Source organism: Corylus avellana, chromosome 8 (genome assembly GCF_965113065.1).
Source record: "Corylus avellana chromosome 8, dhCorAvel1.hap1.2, whole genome shotgun sequence".
NCBI lineage: Eukaryota > Viridiplantae > Streptophyta > Magnoliopsida > Fagales > Betulaceae > Corylus > Corylus avellana.
In genome coordinates, this window is record NC_142497.1 from 19,688,061 (window position 1) to 19,701,543 (window position 13,483).

The 13,483-nt window shown below is 36.3% G+C and overlaps 2 protein-coding genes across 2 annotated transcripts; both read right to left on the bottom strand.

Annotated features, from left to right (window-relative positions):
- Positions 1-331: 331 nt before the first annotated feature.
- On the bottom strand, positions 332-2,211 carry LOC132164264 (ENTH/VHS family protein). The gene is made up of 4 exons (XM_059574740.2): positions 1,800-2,211; positions 1,581-1,703; positions 1,094-1,255; positions 332-1,018 (listed from the first exon to the last, which is right to left on the bottom strand). The coding sequence occupies exons 1-4, from the start codon at positions 1,937-1,939 to the stop codon at positions 469-471; spliced, it is 975 nt and encodes a 324-aa protein (XP_059430723.1). The 5' UTR covers positions 1,940-2,211; the 3' UTR covers positions 332-468.
- A 4,684-nt stretch (positions 2,212-6,895) lies between these two features.
- Positions 6,896-10,526, bottom strand: LOC132163856 (putative protein phosphatase 2C 23). Its single transcript, XM_059574234.2, has 4 exons — positions 8,638-10,526; positions 8,415-8,528; positions 7,381-7,645; positions 6,896-7,274 (listed from the first exon to the last, which is right to left on the bottom strand). Exons 1-4 carry the CDS (start codon positions 10,330-10,332, stop codon positions 7,159-7,161), a joined length of 2,190 nt encoding a protein of 729 aa, XP_059430217.2. The 5' UTR covers positions 10,333-10,526; the 3' UTR covers positions 6,896-7,158.
- Positions 10,527-13,483: the final 2,957 nt, after the last annotated feature.

Sequence of the window (13,483 nt, forward strand, 5' to 3'; positions counted from 1 at the left end):
GGATTTTCCCCTAAAATAAACAATAATGAGATCAGGGATGAATTAAGTTTTCAAAATTTTCCTTAAAAGCTAGGCTTTATATGGAGAAATCATCATAAGATCCATATGAAACACAAACTAGGCCTTTGTTCGAATCACAAATGCAGTTTTTCTGATCAAAACAATTTAGAGACGGGTTTCAAGAAACACTGGATTTGTCATACTTTGGCCCTTTCAGATGAGCAATTCCTGATTCTGTCCCTGATGAGGGCGTGTTAATATAAAGAAATCATCAAACTAGGCTTTCGTCCGAATCACAAATGCAATTTCTGTAATCAGAACAATCTTGATAAGAGTTTCAAGAAACACTCTCTTCATGCTTACCAAGCACAACAACTATTATACCCACACACATGATGACTTGAACAACCAAATCTCAGCTAGTTGACTGATTTTATCGATAACAACATATTCTGTTTCAGTCGAATTTTACAAAAGCAGTGAGGCAGTGGTATGATTCTCAGCATCACTGAAGGGATGATCTTCCATGGACATTTCATTCTTGGGTTCATCTTTCTTACCATCCAGAAGTGGGTTAGAGTCCTCTGTGAAGTTCCATCTGTGCAACTCTTCCCTCTTGGGAGCCATATTTTCTTTGAAACTCGTCTGAGTTTCACCTTTCTCAATCACCTGGCTACTGCATAAACTGCCACAAGATTTCTCATTCTCCACCTTATTGCAAGCCTCAAGCATTACATCCTGTGATTTTTGAACTTCTTTGTTTGAGTCGGGCAACTGGTTTTCCTGATTTTCTTGACTATTGAACTGAGAATTAGACCTTCCAATGGTTGCTAAAGATGATGATTCTTTTAACATGCCTTGTGCTGATGAAGATGAGCGCTGGCCAAAGCTCCCAAAGCCTTGAATCCCCCTTGTCAGCTTCCGAGCTCGGCCTCTCTCTTCTTTTAGAAGAGGGCCTTTCTCAAGCAGCTTCAAAATTCTTTCTGATTTCTTTCTGACAGCAAGGCCCCAATTAAATCTGCATAATACTATATTTAGATCTTGTTACAACAATACATAAAACCACAAGAAAAATGAAGTTAGAATTGCAGACCCTTTCTCGTCTATGTACTGAAAGCTTTCCATTTCATAGATGACATCTTTGTCAGTTTGAAACTCTTCTGCAACACTCTCTGGTCCATGAGTCAGCAAATGCTCAAGAACAATCAGGGAATTGTAGGAGATCCTCCAGTTCTTTCTTTCAAACTTCAGGAATCTGATGCAGAATCATAAAAAACCATAATTACTATATTTTACGATCCTAACCGTGTATGTATAAGTTCTTATGCACCCTCCGAGTAAGTTTTACTCAAGATTTGTATCGATTGGTATCAAATGTAGAGCGTGACAATATATTACGACATGGCTTACAGTACAATCTTAATCATATGTATATAAACTCTTAGGTACCCTCTCCTTCCCTTATAAGCTGGTTTTTAAGGATGATTTGTACCGAAAGTTTGTATCACTCTTGCATATCAAATTGGAGACAAATAAGGCAAAAGAAAGCCAAAAACAAAAACAAAGCTAACACCCTGAACCTTTTGTGCAGAATTTCCACAATTCTCGTGTAATCATCTAGCTCAAAAGCAGCCTTTGAAATGGAACCCAGAGTAGGCATGTCGGGCGCCCATGTATTTCCACTTGTAGATTCTTCTGTCACTCTACAGATATTGAAAGGATCATCAGAAAGAAACCCATATCAGAAACCAAAACAAAAACCACATAACAAATTAAAGTTGTATAAACGATAAACTTACAATTGTGCTGGGGTGGCATCTGTGAGAGCTAATCTAGCAGTCTTGATTTTCTCTTTGAAGAAGAAAGAAGCCTGCTTTTTCAGCTCATGGAAAGAGGGTGTGCCCATGTTGGTGCTACTGTTTCTGCTTAAAATAGACATGTCTGAAATGAAAGAAGATCTGGGAAAAGCAACAGGTCCCAGATTAGCTTCTGGGGAAGATGGTAAGACTCAACAAAACCAATACTATGAAGATGTAAGAACAAATACTATGAAACAAAGAAAAAAGACAAAACTTCCAATTGATTCTCTACAATCAGGCGAAGATTTCAAAGGAGAAGAATTCCGGTAATGGAAAAAGTGGAGTGGGAGTTGAAATCTCAGCGGAAAAATTACGGTGATGTTAAGTCAACGTCTCTACAGCCATCTTCTAGACAGCGGCTGTTTCGGGTTGGATTTGAATTTGAATTTCTAGCGTTACTCTTATACAAGTCATGCACATATCTCTTGCATACACTTTTCATCTGAGCCGCTAGTTTTGAATTGAAATCAGCAAATATTTTATTGATCTAAACGATTAACAAAAATAGAGGATAATAAAATTTCATAATTGTTCAATTGACTTGAAAAAAAAAAATAGAAAAAAAATGATGACTTACTTTTAGAGGGGTTACATCTAATGTATATGTTAATTAGCCCTTTTCTCAATATAGTTCCAAAAAATTCTCAAAGGCTAGGCTATAATTAAGGATCATTTACGCGGTTAATTCTTTTAAATTGATTATCTACTACTAAAATAAATTATTGTATGAGACAAAGTTTTCTTCTAAAATAAGTTTAAAGAAATTTCACGAATATAGTCTATTAAATTGGCATTCATCCTTAAAGCATTTGATTGGAAGACAACGGTGAGTTGAATAGATTGAATTAGAATATTTTTGTTGTTCGTATGTACGACCCCCAATTTTAAATTTCATATATATATATATATATGAAATTTCCTTCAAACCGGTTTAGAGGAAATATCTTTCAACCCACATAAAATGGTGCCAAGTGTCTAAGCATTTAATATGCACATTAAATTTTAAAGGTCATTAATAGCATTTTACTCATTGAGGTTAACCCCCTTTTTTTTTTTGGGTTAAACATGAGACTAACGTTTTGTTTTTTTACCAAGGTTGGAATTAACGTTCAAAACTAAAGACCTAACGTTATATATATATATATAACTAACATGTGACACATTGAAAGGACTAAGTAGAATAATTTGAGTGGGCTATAAGAAGTCAAAATCCATTAAAAATAAAAGTGATGAAAAAAAAAAAACAAAAAAAAAAAATCGAAGTGTAAAAAAAAATACAACAACGTTAGATTAAAAGACAAGAAAAAACGAAGGAAAAAAAAAACATAAAAGATTCAAAATGTTAGATAACTCTCTATTAATGGGATAACTGAATAGAGATTAAAATTAATCAAAATATTATTCAAAACACGAAGACTCAATTGTTAAAATATCAAGAAGAGTACTTTAATATGATAGCAGTTTTCACGTATATGCCAAAAAATTCATTTTTCTCCTAAAGCAATAGTCTTTCAGCCGCATATGCAGAGAATTTGAGAAACAGAGAATGGAGAAAAAAGTATGCTTCTGATATGACTCATCAACTTCACCTTGTTTAGGTTTACTAAAATTTTCTAACCTTGTTTAGATGTGATTTTTTTTTCTTCTTCTAAGCCAACGTTAGCTCTTTACTTTTTCTTCTTTTTTTGGGGTTTTTTATCTAATATGACGTTAGGTCTTTAGTTTTTAACATTAATTCTAACCTTGGTGAAAAAACAAAACCTTAGTCTCAAGTTTAACCAAAAGAAAAAGAAAAAAAAAAAAAGTTAACCTTAATTAGTAAACTGCTATTAATGACATTTAATATTTAATATGCAAATTAATTGCTTAGACACTTAACACCATTTTATGTGGGTCGAAGGATATTTCTTCCAAATCGGTTTGAAGGAAATTTTTATCCATATAGTAGAGACATTTGTCTTAATAATAATAATATTTAATATTAAAAAAAAAAAAAAAAAAAAAAGAGGATAGCAAATGCCTGCCTGCCGAGAGGCAAAGAAGCAGGCAAAGCAAATCGACGGCATCTACGTTTAGTGCCATGTGTCAACAGCCCAGATAACGTACAGTGTAAGCTGTGTGCGCACAGAGTATACTAGGTAGGTGCCATCATCGTTAAAAAAAAAATGAAGGTTAAATGGGAAGGTAGACAGAGCGTTACGTCAAAGTCGGCCAAAGTGCATACGACGTGGGAAGCAAATATTTTAAACCCTAATTGGAAGAGAAGGTTGAAAACATCGACATACCAAAACCAAACCTTTTGTTTGCCATGTGGGTAAGTGACATGTGGCACTTGGGCTCTACTTTATATTATGCTTACTTCTCTTAATATTGTTTTTTTGATATTATTTAAATATATATGTTTAAAGATAGGAAAATATTAAGGTCACAACATAAATTCAATTTATGGCCAACTTTTTTTTTACATATTATTTAAAAATAAATAAATTTGATAGAGAGGATTTTGGGATTTTGAAAATTTGGGAAAAATGACAATTTGTTTGGTTTAAAATTCAATTTTTTTTTACACGTAGTAGAGAAGTTGGCCATGAGTAGGATAGATATATGTCAATATAATATAGTAGATTTCCGACATTAAAAAAAAACTTTCTAAAACAATTAATCAATGGAAAATGTTAGGCTTACAAAGTTTATAAAAAAAAATTTACAAACTGATATGACACAGTATGATTGGGTTACTCAAAATTTAAATTTATCTCATATCTAATCATGTTGTGCTACGTCATTTTATAAAAATTTATTTATAAGCCTAACATTCCTCTTAATCAAAATACGAAGGTCAATGAAATTTCAACTTTTTTTATTTTTTTTAACCTTTGGGTCCATGAGTTGCGTGGACTCTGGGAAACAAATAGGCCTGCAATTAAGATGGGCTGGGCTACAGTAGGTCAACGCAAGGTACCATGAGAAAGCCCAAGTGCGATGTATCTCCATTTTAGCCCACGTACTGGATTGGCTTCTACAACTCTACCGGCCCATGGCTTTTTGCGAACTTTCGGCTGACTTACATTGGAACAGATGTCAGAATGTAAATGGGCCGCTTTCCATTATTGTTAAAGAAGAATTTTTTTTATTAAAAAAAAAAAGAATAAAGAGTGAGAAAGATCCTCTTCGATCTCCTTCCCTTTGTTTTCCGTTGTTTCTTAAAAATAAAAAAATAAAAATTCACTTTGAAATTTGACAAAGAAAAAAACTACTTAAAACATTTTCGGACAAATTTTTTTCTAAATCGAATAGGAGATAATTCATTAAACTCAGTTTATCAAATTAATATTTATTTTTAAAACACATAATTAAAAATACATATAAAAATTACATGTTATAAATACATATTTTAGTTTGAGAAATTAAATCAAAGAAATTTCCTCTAATTTCTAGAAATAATAGCTCCTTTTAGTGGGTTTACGGGAGGAGAATCAAAAGTTTTTTTATTTTTTATTATCTTTTTTGTCAGGGTTGTGGAAAAAAAAAAGAAAAAAAAAATCAATTGGCTTCCTAAATATCCTGTAGCCCTTACCTGTCAAGGAAGGAAGTGTTTGGGATTGGTTGAAAATAGCCGCACATAGCTGAAATCTTGGTTGAAAATTTATTGACCAATTGACAGGTTTTCATTACCAATATCTGATACCATTATACCAACCTCTCCCAACTGCATAACATTTACTCTCTGTTGAAGTAGATAGCAGTTAGGACAATTATAATTGGGTCCTCCAAACAGGGTAGCACAGGGCTCTTGTTTGGCCACGTAGCACAGAAGAAACGTGTGCATAAATTGGGGGTCAAAGGCTAAGATGCCCTACGGTCTATGATTTGGGGGGGGGGGGGGGGGGGGGATTCACAGAAGGTTTATAAAGTGTGAAATTAATTAAGGGTAAACTTAATGGTACTTAAATGTGGGTTCTTCTACGGACCACATGCAAAAAGATTTGAGGTTTACTCCTTAAATTGCAAAAGAACCCAAATAATAAGGTTTTGAGTGTCCTCCACGCGAAGTAGGCTGCTATATTGGTTATTGAAAACGTCTGATATTTGAATAGAGATTTTCAGTAATTTATTGTGAGATAACTTTTATGGGACTTATCTATTTTAATAGGTTTGAACAACCTGCCACATGTTTAGACAAGTGAGTTCAATAAAAACTCTCTTATATTTGTTGTCTGAATTGCTGAAAATCTAAATTTGTGATACATTTTACTTGTATCTGGTATAAACTGACATATAACACAAACCAAAGTCAAGAACAACAAAGAAAGACATTGAACAAAAGTGGGAATTGTGTAGAATTGTTTGCTTTCTTGCAACATAAGGATGTGTAACTCCATTATGCTGCTGACCTTGCACCATTTTCAGCTTCTATGTTTTTATTTCTTTTACTTCAAAAAGGCATCTATTTATTGTGACACGAGTATGAATGTTAAATCATTATTTGTCTAAAAAAATTTAAACTAATAAGAAAAAGTTAATAAAACCATTTAATTAATACTATAACGCTTTTCCTCAATGAGCGAGGTTAATTGAAATGAAAGTAAACCATAAAGTCCATGTTCGAACTCAACTTTTTGTCTGATTATTATTTATCAGAAAGATTTATGTTAATAAAAAAAAGTAAGTAATTTAATCATATAATTAATATTCTAACGATGAGTACCAGTAGTAAGGTGCGGATTTCAGCATCTAGGTTAAATTAGAGAGAAAACAGAAAAGAAAGAGTTGGGTGTGGAATATGGTGCTTCTGACTTTTGTGCAACAATGCATCCTTGTCAGACTGGAAAGGGCAAAAGTAAGAACACAAATATAGAACCTAGTATTCTCATATGGCTAAATGTTGGGAAACAAGTAGTGAATTGTTTACAACTTATATGCAGAAAGGCTACAAAAAGATGCTGATGCTGAGATGACAAAGTGTTGGCAACCACATATGGTTGTGGTAGAAGAATTACAGAAAGTGATGGTCATGATGATTCCGAACAAAACCCTTTTCAAAAGGAATACCATTTATTAGAAAATTACAATTTTCTATGTCAGTTTTATAATCAACATGAACCAGCTTTTACACCTTTACACTCCTTGCCACCCAGTGTACATTCCCAACTAAGACCCTTAATTCCGGAGAGCTTAATTGCTTAATTTTACAGAGGTGACCAGGAAGAAAACAGAGCAAAAAAGGGGTAATGCTGAGTTTTTTTTTTTTTTTTCTTAAGCAAATGTCTCTATATCTTCTCTGAGATTTTCTCTACTTTTATACACATGACCTCCATATCCTTCCCTCTAAAGAAATAACAATGATGGAAACATCGTCGTGGTATCGCCGCCGATCCCCTTGTGGTATTTCGAGTAATTCGTGGAAGTCCATACCTGCAATTCACCAAACCCAAATTCGCTTAAGTTTAGATTTCAAAAGTTAGTGGCAATGCTTTCTATTTCACAAACAATCTATTTCTAGTTGAAATTTGAGATATACCAGCTTTCTTGGCTGCTCGAAACAGCACTTCCTCAACCAGATGTTGAGCAGGGTCTCCTTCGGGTTGTAACATGATGAAAAGCTCAACTTCAGAAACAGCTTCTTCATTTGTGAAGTATTGATAGAGCCCATCAGAGGATAATATCAAAAACCTGTCTTTTGGGCCTAATCTATGGTGGTATAAAGATGGGAAACAGTTGATGTAAGGGGAAGTCCCTATGTAGTCTATTCTGAACATCTCCAAAAGTGCATTGTTCCATTTAGGCTGCAGACAGCCAAGAAAAACCAGGTGTAAAGAAATAGCAGAAACAATTTCTTAATAACACAAGAAATTTAGCCAGACAAATTTCTCCAGTTGCAAGGGCAAATAATAAAAAACAGTATTTTAGCAAAAAGTTTCACTATCCATCTATCTAGACAGATTTCTGCTAAGAACAAACAATGCTTCCCATCAGAGACATGTTTATAAACCTGATCGGAGTAGTGAACAGAAAGAAATGCAAATTGTTTTAGGCAGAAACCAAGTGTTTCAGTAAACTAAGCATCTCAGAATCTGCCTCCATTGGATTGGCAGCTAACATATTACACTAAATATCAAATCTTCAATCTATCATTCAAACATTTGCTCATATTAGCAAACAGATGGATTTGTTTCCAGTGTTTCTGTCAAGTAACAAAGAGAAGCACTTGTGTAGCTGATACCACCAGCAGCACAACTCACAGCCTTTTTCCTCCTTACTTGAAAGAAATTCCAAGATATCATACTAATCCTTGGCTGAATTAGGTAATCTAATAAGCTAATGAAAATGAAATCTACGAGAAAGGAGAAGTTATCAATGATATTGGGAATGAACATCATTAGGATCATCATAACATTTTTGGAAGAACAAGATTTTAACAACAGGCCTATGTCTCAAAATTTCAATTGCAACCATCTCATCTATATTATGAAGTATGTTTCAACAAATTCTCAATTATCAACTAGCAATCATGACAAATAGCTGAAAGCTAGGAAGATAAGAATAGTAAGGTACCTGCTTGAGAAAACCAGCACCAAAAGCACGAGTGACCTTCAAGGAACCCTTCACACGATCATTGATCACAGCACAAGCATCATCTGGGTGTTCACTCTTTATTCTCTGAACCTCCTGTAATGCAAACCAACCTTGATCCATCAAACAAGAAGACATGGAAAAACCTATTCAAAACAGTAAATAAACAGCAAAAACAATCTCAATCTAAGAGCAAAATCTGTACCTCTTCCACACTAGTGCTATGATCCACGCTAAGCTGACAAGCGGTCAGACTCGGACACGTGCTGGGCCTATCACCGTCCAACGCTTCCAGATCATGCATAGTTTCTTCATTGATTCTCTCCAAGTCCTGGCGAATCTTCCCCAACCAATAATCGGGCTCGGCCTTCTGAGCCAACACTGCTCGACTATCACCCACATTCATCACATACACATCCTCACCCTTCATTAGCATGACGAGCACACACGAACCCATCAACGCCAGCTCCGGATTCTCCACAACCATCCTGTCCGCAATATCCAAATATGACTCCTCTGTTTTCCGCAGAGCCTGCGAAAGCGCTTTCAACACGTCCGAGTGGTTGATCGCTCTCGCCCCATCCGACCCAGATTTATTGCTACTATTCAGTAACTGTTCCTTTAACCTCCTGTCGAGCTCCACTCGCTCACGGTCCCATTCACACTTCCACCTCCACCTCCTCTGGCTCTCCGATCCTCTGTTCTTGTATCTGCTCTTCGAGGAAACCTTACCCCTAGTTCGCTTCGCATCATCGTCCCCACTTGCACAAGGAAAATTCTCATGCACCTCAACTGCGCACCGAGTACAAGCATCTCCGGCCGACCGATTCCTTGCCGAATTTTCATCGGAATCTTCCATTGCCGAATTGGAATTGACATCGGAATCGGAAGCAGGGGAAGAATAGGCAGGTTGGGCAGTGATTGTGTTCGTAGGGGATTCAAACCCGTCGTCCCACAACAGACCCTTAAGCTCCTTGTGCACGAATGAGTACAAATTGGAGAGTAAGAAATCAGGAGCATCGGGGCCGTTGAACCCATCGTAAATCCCGACGAATACCCAGCCGTGCTCCTCCGAAACGACGACGTGCACTCGGTCCTCCCCTGCTTTTCCCTGAGCCCACTGAAGGTTCTGGCTTTCCAAGGAGTCCTCGTCGTCTTCCAAGCTACCGTCGCTGCTAAAATTCACGCTGCTCACCGTCAAGTTCTCGTTGTGGTGCCTCTCAGTCCCAACAATCCAATCGGGTTCTTTCACCACGCCGGATTTAATCGGAGCCACGATCGAGTTTTGCTGCCCCCGAGACATAGCTTTCGATATCGCTCTCTGGAGGACCCGAATCAGCTTCCCTTTTCTCGATCTGGGCCTGAATGCAAAAGCCCCATGAGAGAAGCTCCTCTGGAACTGGCCAGAGAAACCCTTCTCCATCTGATCCGAGTACAGCCCGCGATCCAACGGGCCGGACATGAAGCCCCGCTCAATCGGGCCCGATAGAAATCCTCTCTCCAACGGACCCGAGCTCGGAATTCCGTACATGCTACCGGAAATCGGACCCGAATTCATCAAATTCTTCGGAATCGGTTGCAGAGGAATCGAAGCGAAGGAGGTTGAGCTCTCGAACGCCGCAGCTCGGTCGATACTGTTGTAGGAGTAAACGTCCACGATCGACGTGGAGAGAGGTGTCCAAGTGTTGGCGCTCACCGAAGCGCCGGAGATAGTTTTGAAGGTGGTGGCCTCTTCGGAGTGGACCTTGGAGGACGAGAGGCGACTCTGGTCGGGTCTCACGTAGCAGAAGGAGTGTCCTAGGTCCAAAGGGTCCGATAATAAAACGGGCAAGTCCTGCCTCCGGCGACCCTCTCCGCCGCCGGTGAAACACACTGTCAGCTTTCCGAAACCGTTACCCATCGCCCCGAAAAGAATTGAAAAAATCTGAGGCCTTTTGGTTGTTTGAGGAACAAATCGCTATGGCTGGTATTTCATGGCCAATTGGTAATCAGAGAGAGAGCCAAAGCGAGTAAAGGATGCTCAGAAGAAGTAGAAGAGGTTGGACACGGAGAGAGAGAGAGAGAGAGAGAGAGAGGCGTTGACTTTGAGTACTGGTTTTGAAATGAGATATGAGGAAGAAAAATCCACTTTTTCTTTTCTTTTTTTTTGTTTGTTTTATTTGTATTTTAAATGTTTGTGCTTTTTTGGGTGGGGCGTTGACTATGGGGTAGGGTTTAAGTAAACTCATGGGTTTAGGTTAGATCATTTATCCAAATTACGCTCGCGGATGGGCGTGGAAACCACGCTCCTTTGAATGTGAACAAGATTTGCAGGACACGAGATGGGCCGACAGGGAGAACGATAGATATGAATCATTTTTGTTTCGCGCGCTTGAATGGCGCGTGGGGATGGGGTTCTCGCTGGGGTATGAAAATTGAAGGGGGGTCATAAATTCTGGTAGAGATCAAAAAAGTCAAAGAGCAAAGCCTAATAAATATGACCTGGAAACGCGTGCCACAATCGCCGTTGGATCGGGAGAAGGGATTGATGGAAGCAAGGGTTGACTGACACGTGTCCCATCATTATTTCCAGCTATCGTCGATTGTCAACTCGAGGTTTCCCGACTACTCTTCTCTCTCTCTCTCTCTCTCCTTGCAGCTGAGCTTGACTTTCATTTTCTTCTTCTACTTTTCTTTTTTTTGTTGGGAACTTTAATTATTTAATAAATTTGGTAAGGTGGGGTGGTTGCAAATTACTAATAAGTATAATTATGCTGCATTTACTCCAGTGTGAGAGTTTTAGGTAAACTTGTCCAAAACTGGCCCTCCTCTACCCTCTCTTAGATTAGATTGCTAGATACTTGCAGGCTATTTATATCGAATTCGGATCTTCTATATGGTTTATTTGTTTGAATAAACAGGTAAATTTGGTAACTTTTTTTTTTTTTTATATTTACTGTTTGAATTACGAATAATCTAAACAGTAAAATTGGTAAGAAAGACGAGAATCTTTTATCCATCTAAAATTAGCTATTGTGGGAACCTTGTTACTTTTTCAAAAGTCAGCTATAATAAGTCTTCAAGGCCAAAATTCCATTGTAGGCTAATCCAGAAGAAATTCTCGCGTGTAGATTTCATAGCTAGACTGATAATCCAGTTTGAATGGACAGGCCTCCTTTTTGTTTATCTCTCTTCCAATGTCCCAATTTAGGTAAAATGTTGTGAGGTGTCAACGTATCAAGCGTTGAAATGTATTTTTCTTTCTTTTCTTTTTTCTTTATAGAATTCGAATCTATATTTATCTCAACCCAATCTAATATGTTTATAGCATACGTTAAAAAAAGGTAATGCTAAAAAGAATATTCATTTTTTTTTTTTGGGTCATTTTGATGAGGCTCGTAAAGTTATTATTGAATTTGTGATATATTATTATTTGATTTTGATCTAATGGTAATTTAAAATGTTACATCAATTTTGAAATGAAACAATAAAGACGTGAAGGTGGCATTTGGCATTATTTCGTAAAAAGATAAAAGGGTATGTTTGTTAACGTGTTTTAGTAATATTTTTTATTTTTAGTTTAAAAAAATTATTTATGTTTTTGATAATAGAAAACAAAAAGAGAGAAGACTAAAAAAAAAAAAAAATGAAGTTTTTCTCTAAATTAGATTAAAGAAAATTTTTTCAACGCATTCTATTAAATTATTAGGTGCATTTTTTAATAGATACAAGTAAGAATCACGTGATTTAAATACAAATATTGTCAATTTAATAAATTTGATTGAAAGAATTTTATTTCATTGGAATGGACACTTCCATGGTGAATGGAGAGCACCCTTTATCTCGTAGGAATATAAATGTCAAAATAAACCAATGAATTTTGTTATGCATGGATACACCAGAGTTTATTCTCCCAAGTATATGCTCCAATTGCCCTGAAATGGGATGTTGCCACGTGGAAATTAAGCTACTGTGGCATATGATGAGACAAAGGTAAATGGTTTTTGGGTACATAATTGCCTCCAACACTAGCAAAAGAAGGGGGGCGTGAATGGGAACTATGATCCCACATCGTGTATAAATATATTAATATTATCTTATGAGATTTAAAGAACCTCGGTTGCAATTAATTAAGCCATAGAAAAGCTCAAATTTCCACTCTCATAATAATAATCCCATTTGAGAATTCAAACCCATCATCATTCAATCTCGTAAGTGGACAAACCTTCCCAAGCCACCATCCCCACAACATCCCTTTTGCTTGACCCACCCACTCTTCCTCTCCTTTGTCTTCTTTACCACCTCCTCAACCTAAATCATGTAAATATAATATCACTTGCACACTTATTGACCTAACTTTGTGCTTGCTTGTAAATTTTTTTAAGTTGATTTCAAGGTTTTAACCACAAAACACAGTTTTTATAACTATAAACTGATACGACAATTCATAATCAGTGTATGGTTGATGAATCAGATTTCACTATTTACGAACTGTAATGTCAATAGTAAGTGCAACTTGACAATCCTGGTCCAATTATGCAAGTTTGTAATGTGAATCCACATTTAAAGTACTATTTGAAAACAGTATTGTTTAACATTTTTGGTATTAAACATTGAATTACATATAAGGGGTCAGATTGCAAAATCTTGGACTAAATCTTTAATGACTCATTAGATAGATAAAATATAGCATAGTATAATCAAGCCAAGAGACTTCCATAAACTAGTATTTTGAATAATGCCCAACACACCCATTAATTTATGTTTAGAAATGCAATTGCCATGGTTGGATGCATTGACTCCATCAATTTGAACCAAAAAAATATTAGTGTTTGTCTTCTTTAACAGATGCTCAACATTACATAGGAAAGTAGCTTAGAAAGAAAACTTTACCCATTAAAGTAATGGAGGCTATTATTAGTTGGATACTTTAAAAATTTTATATAAAAAAAAAAAAACTCTTTTTTTTTCTTAATATATATATATTTCACTTTCCAGACGTGTTGAAATTGAAAGGAGTGTTTGGTCTGAAAATTCTATTACACTTGAGTACGGATTGTAAGTTTGAAGCT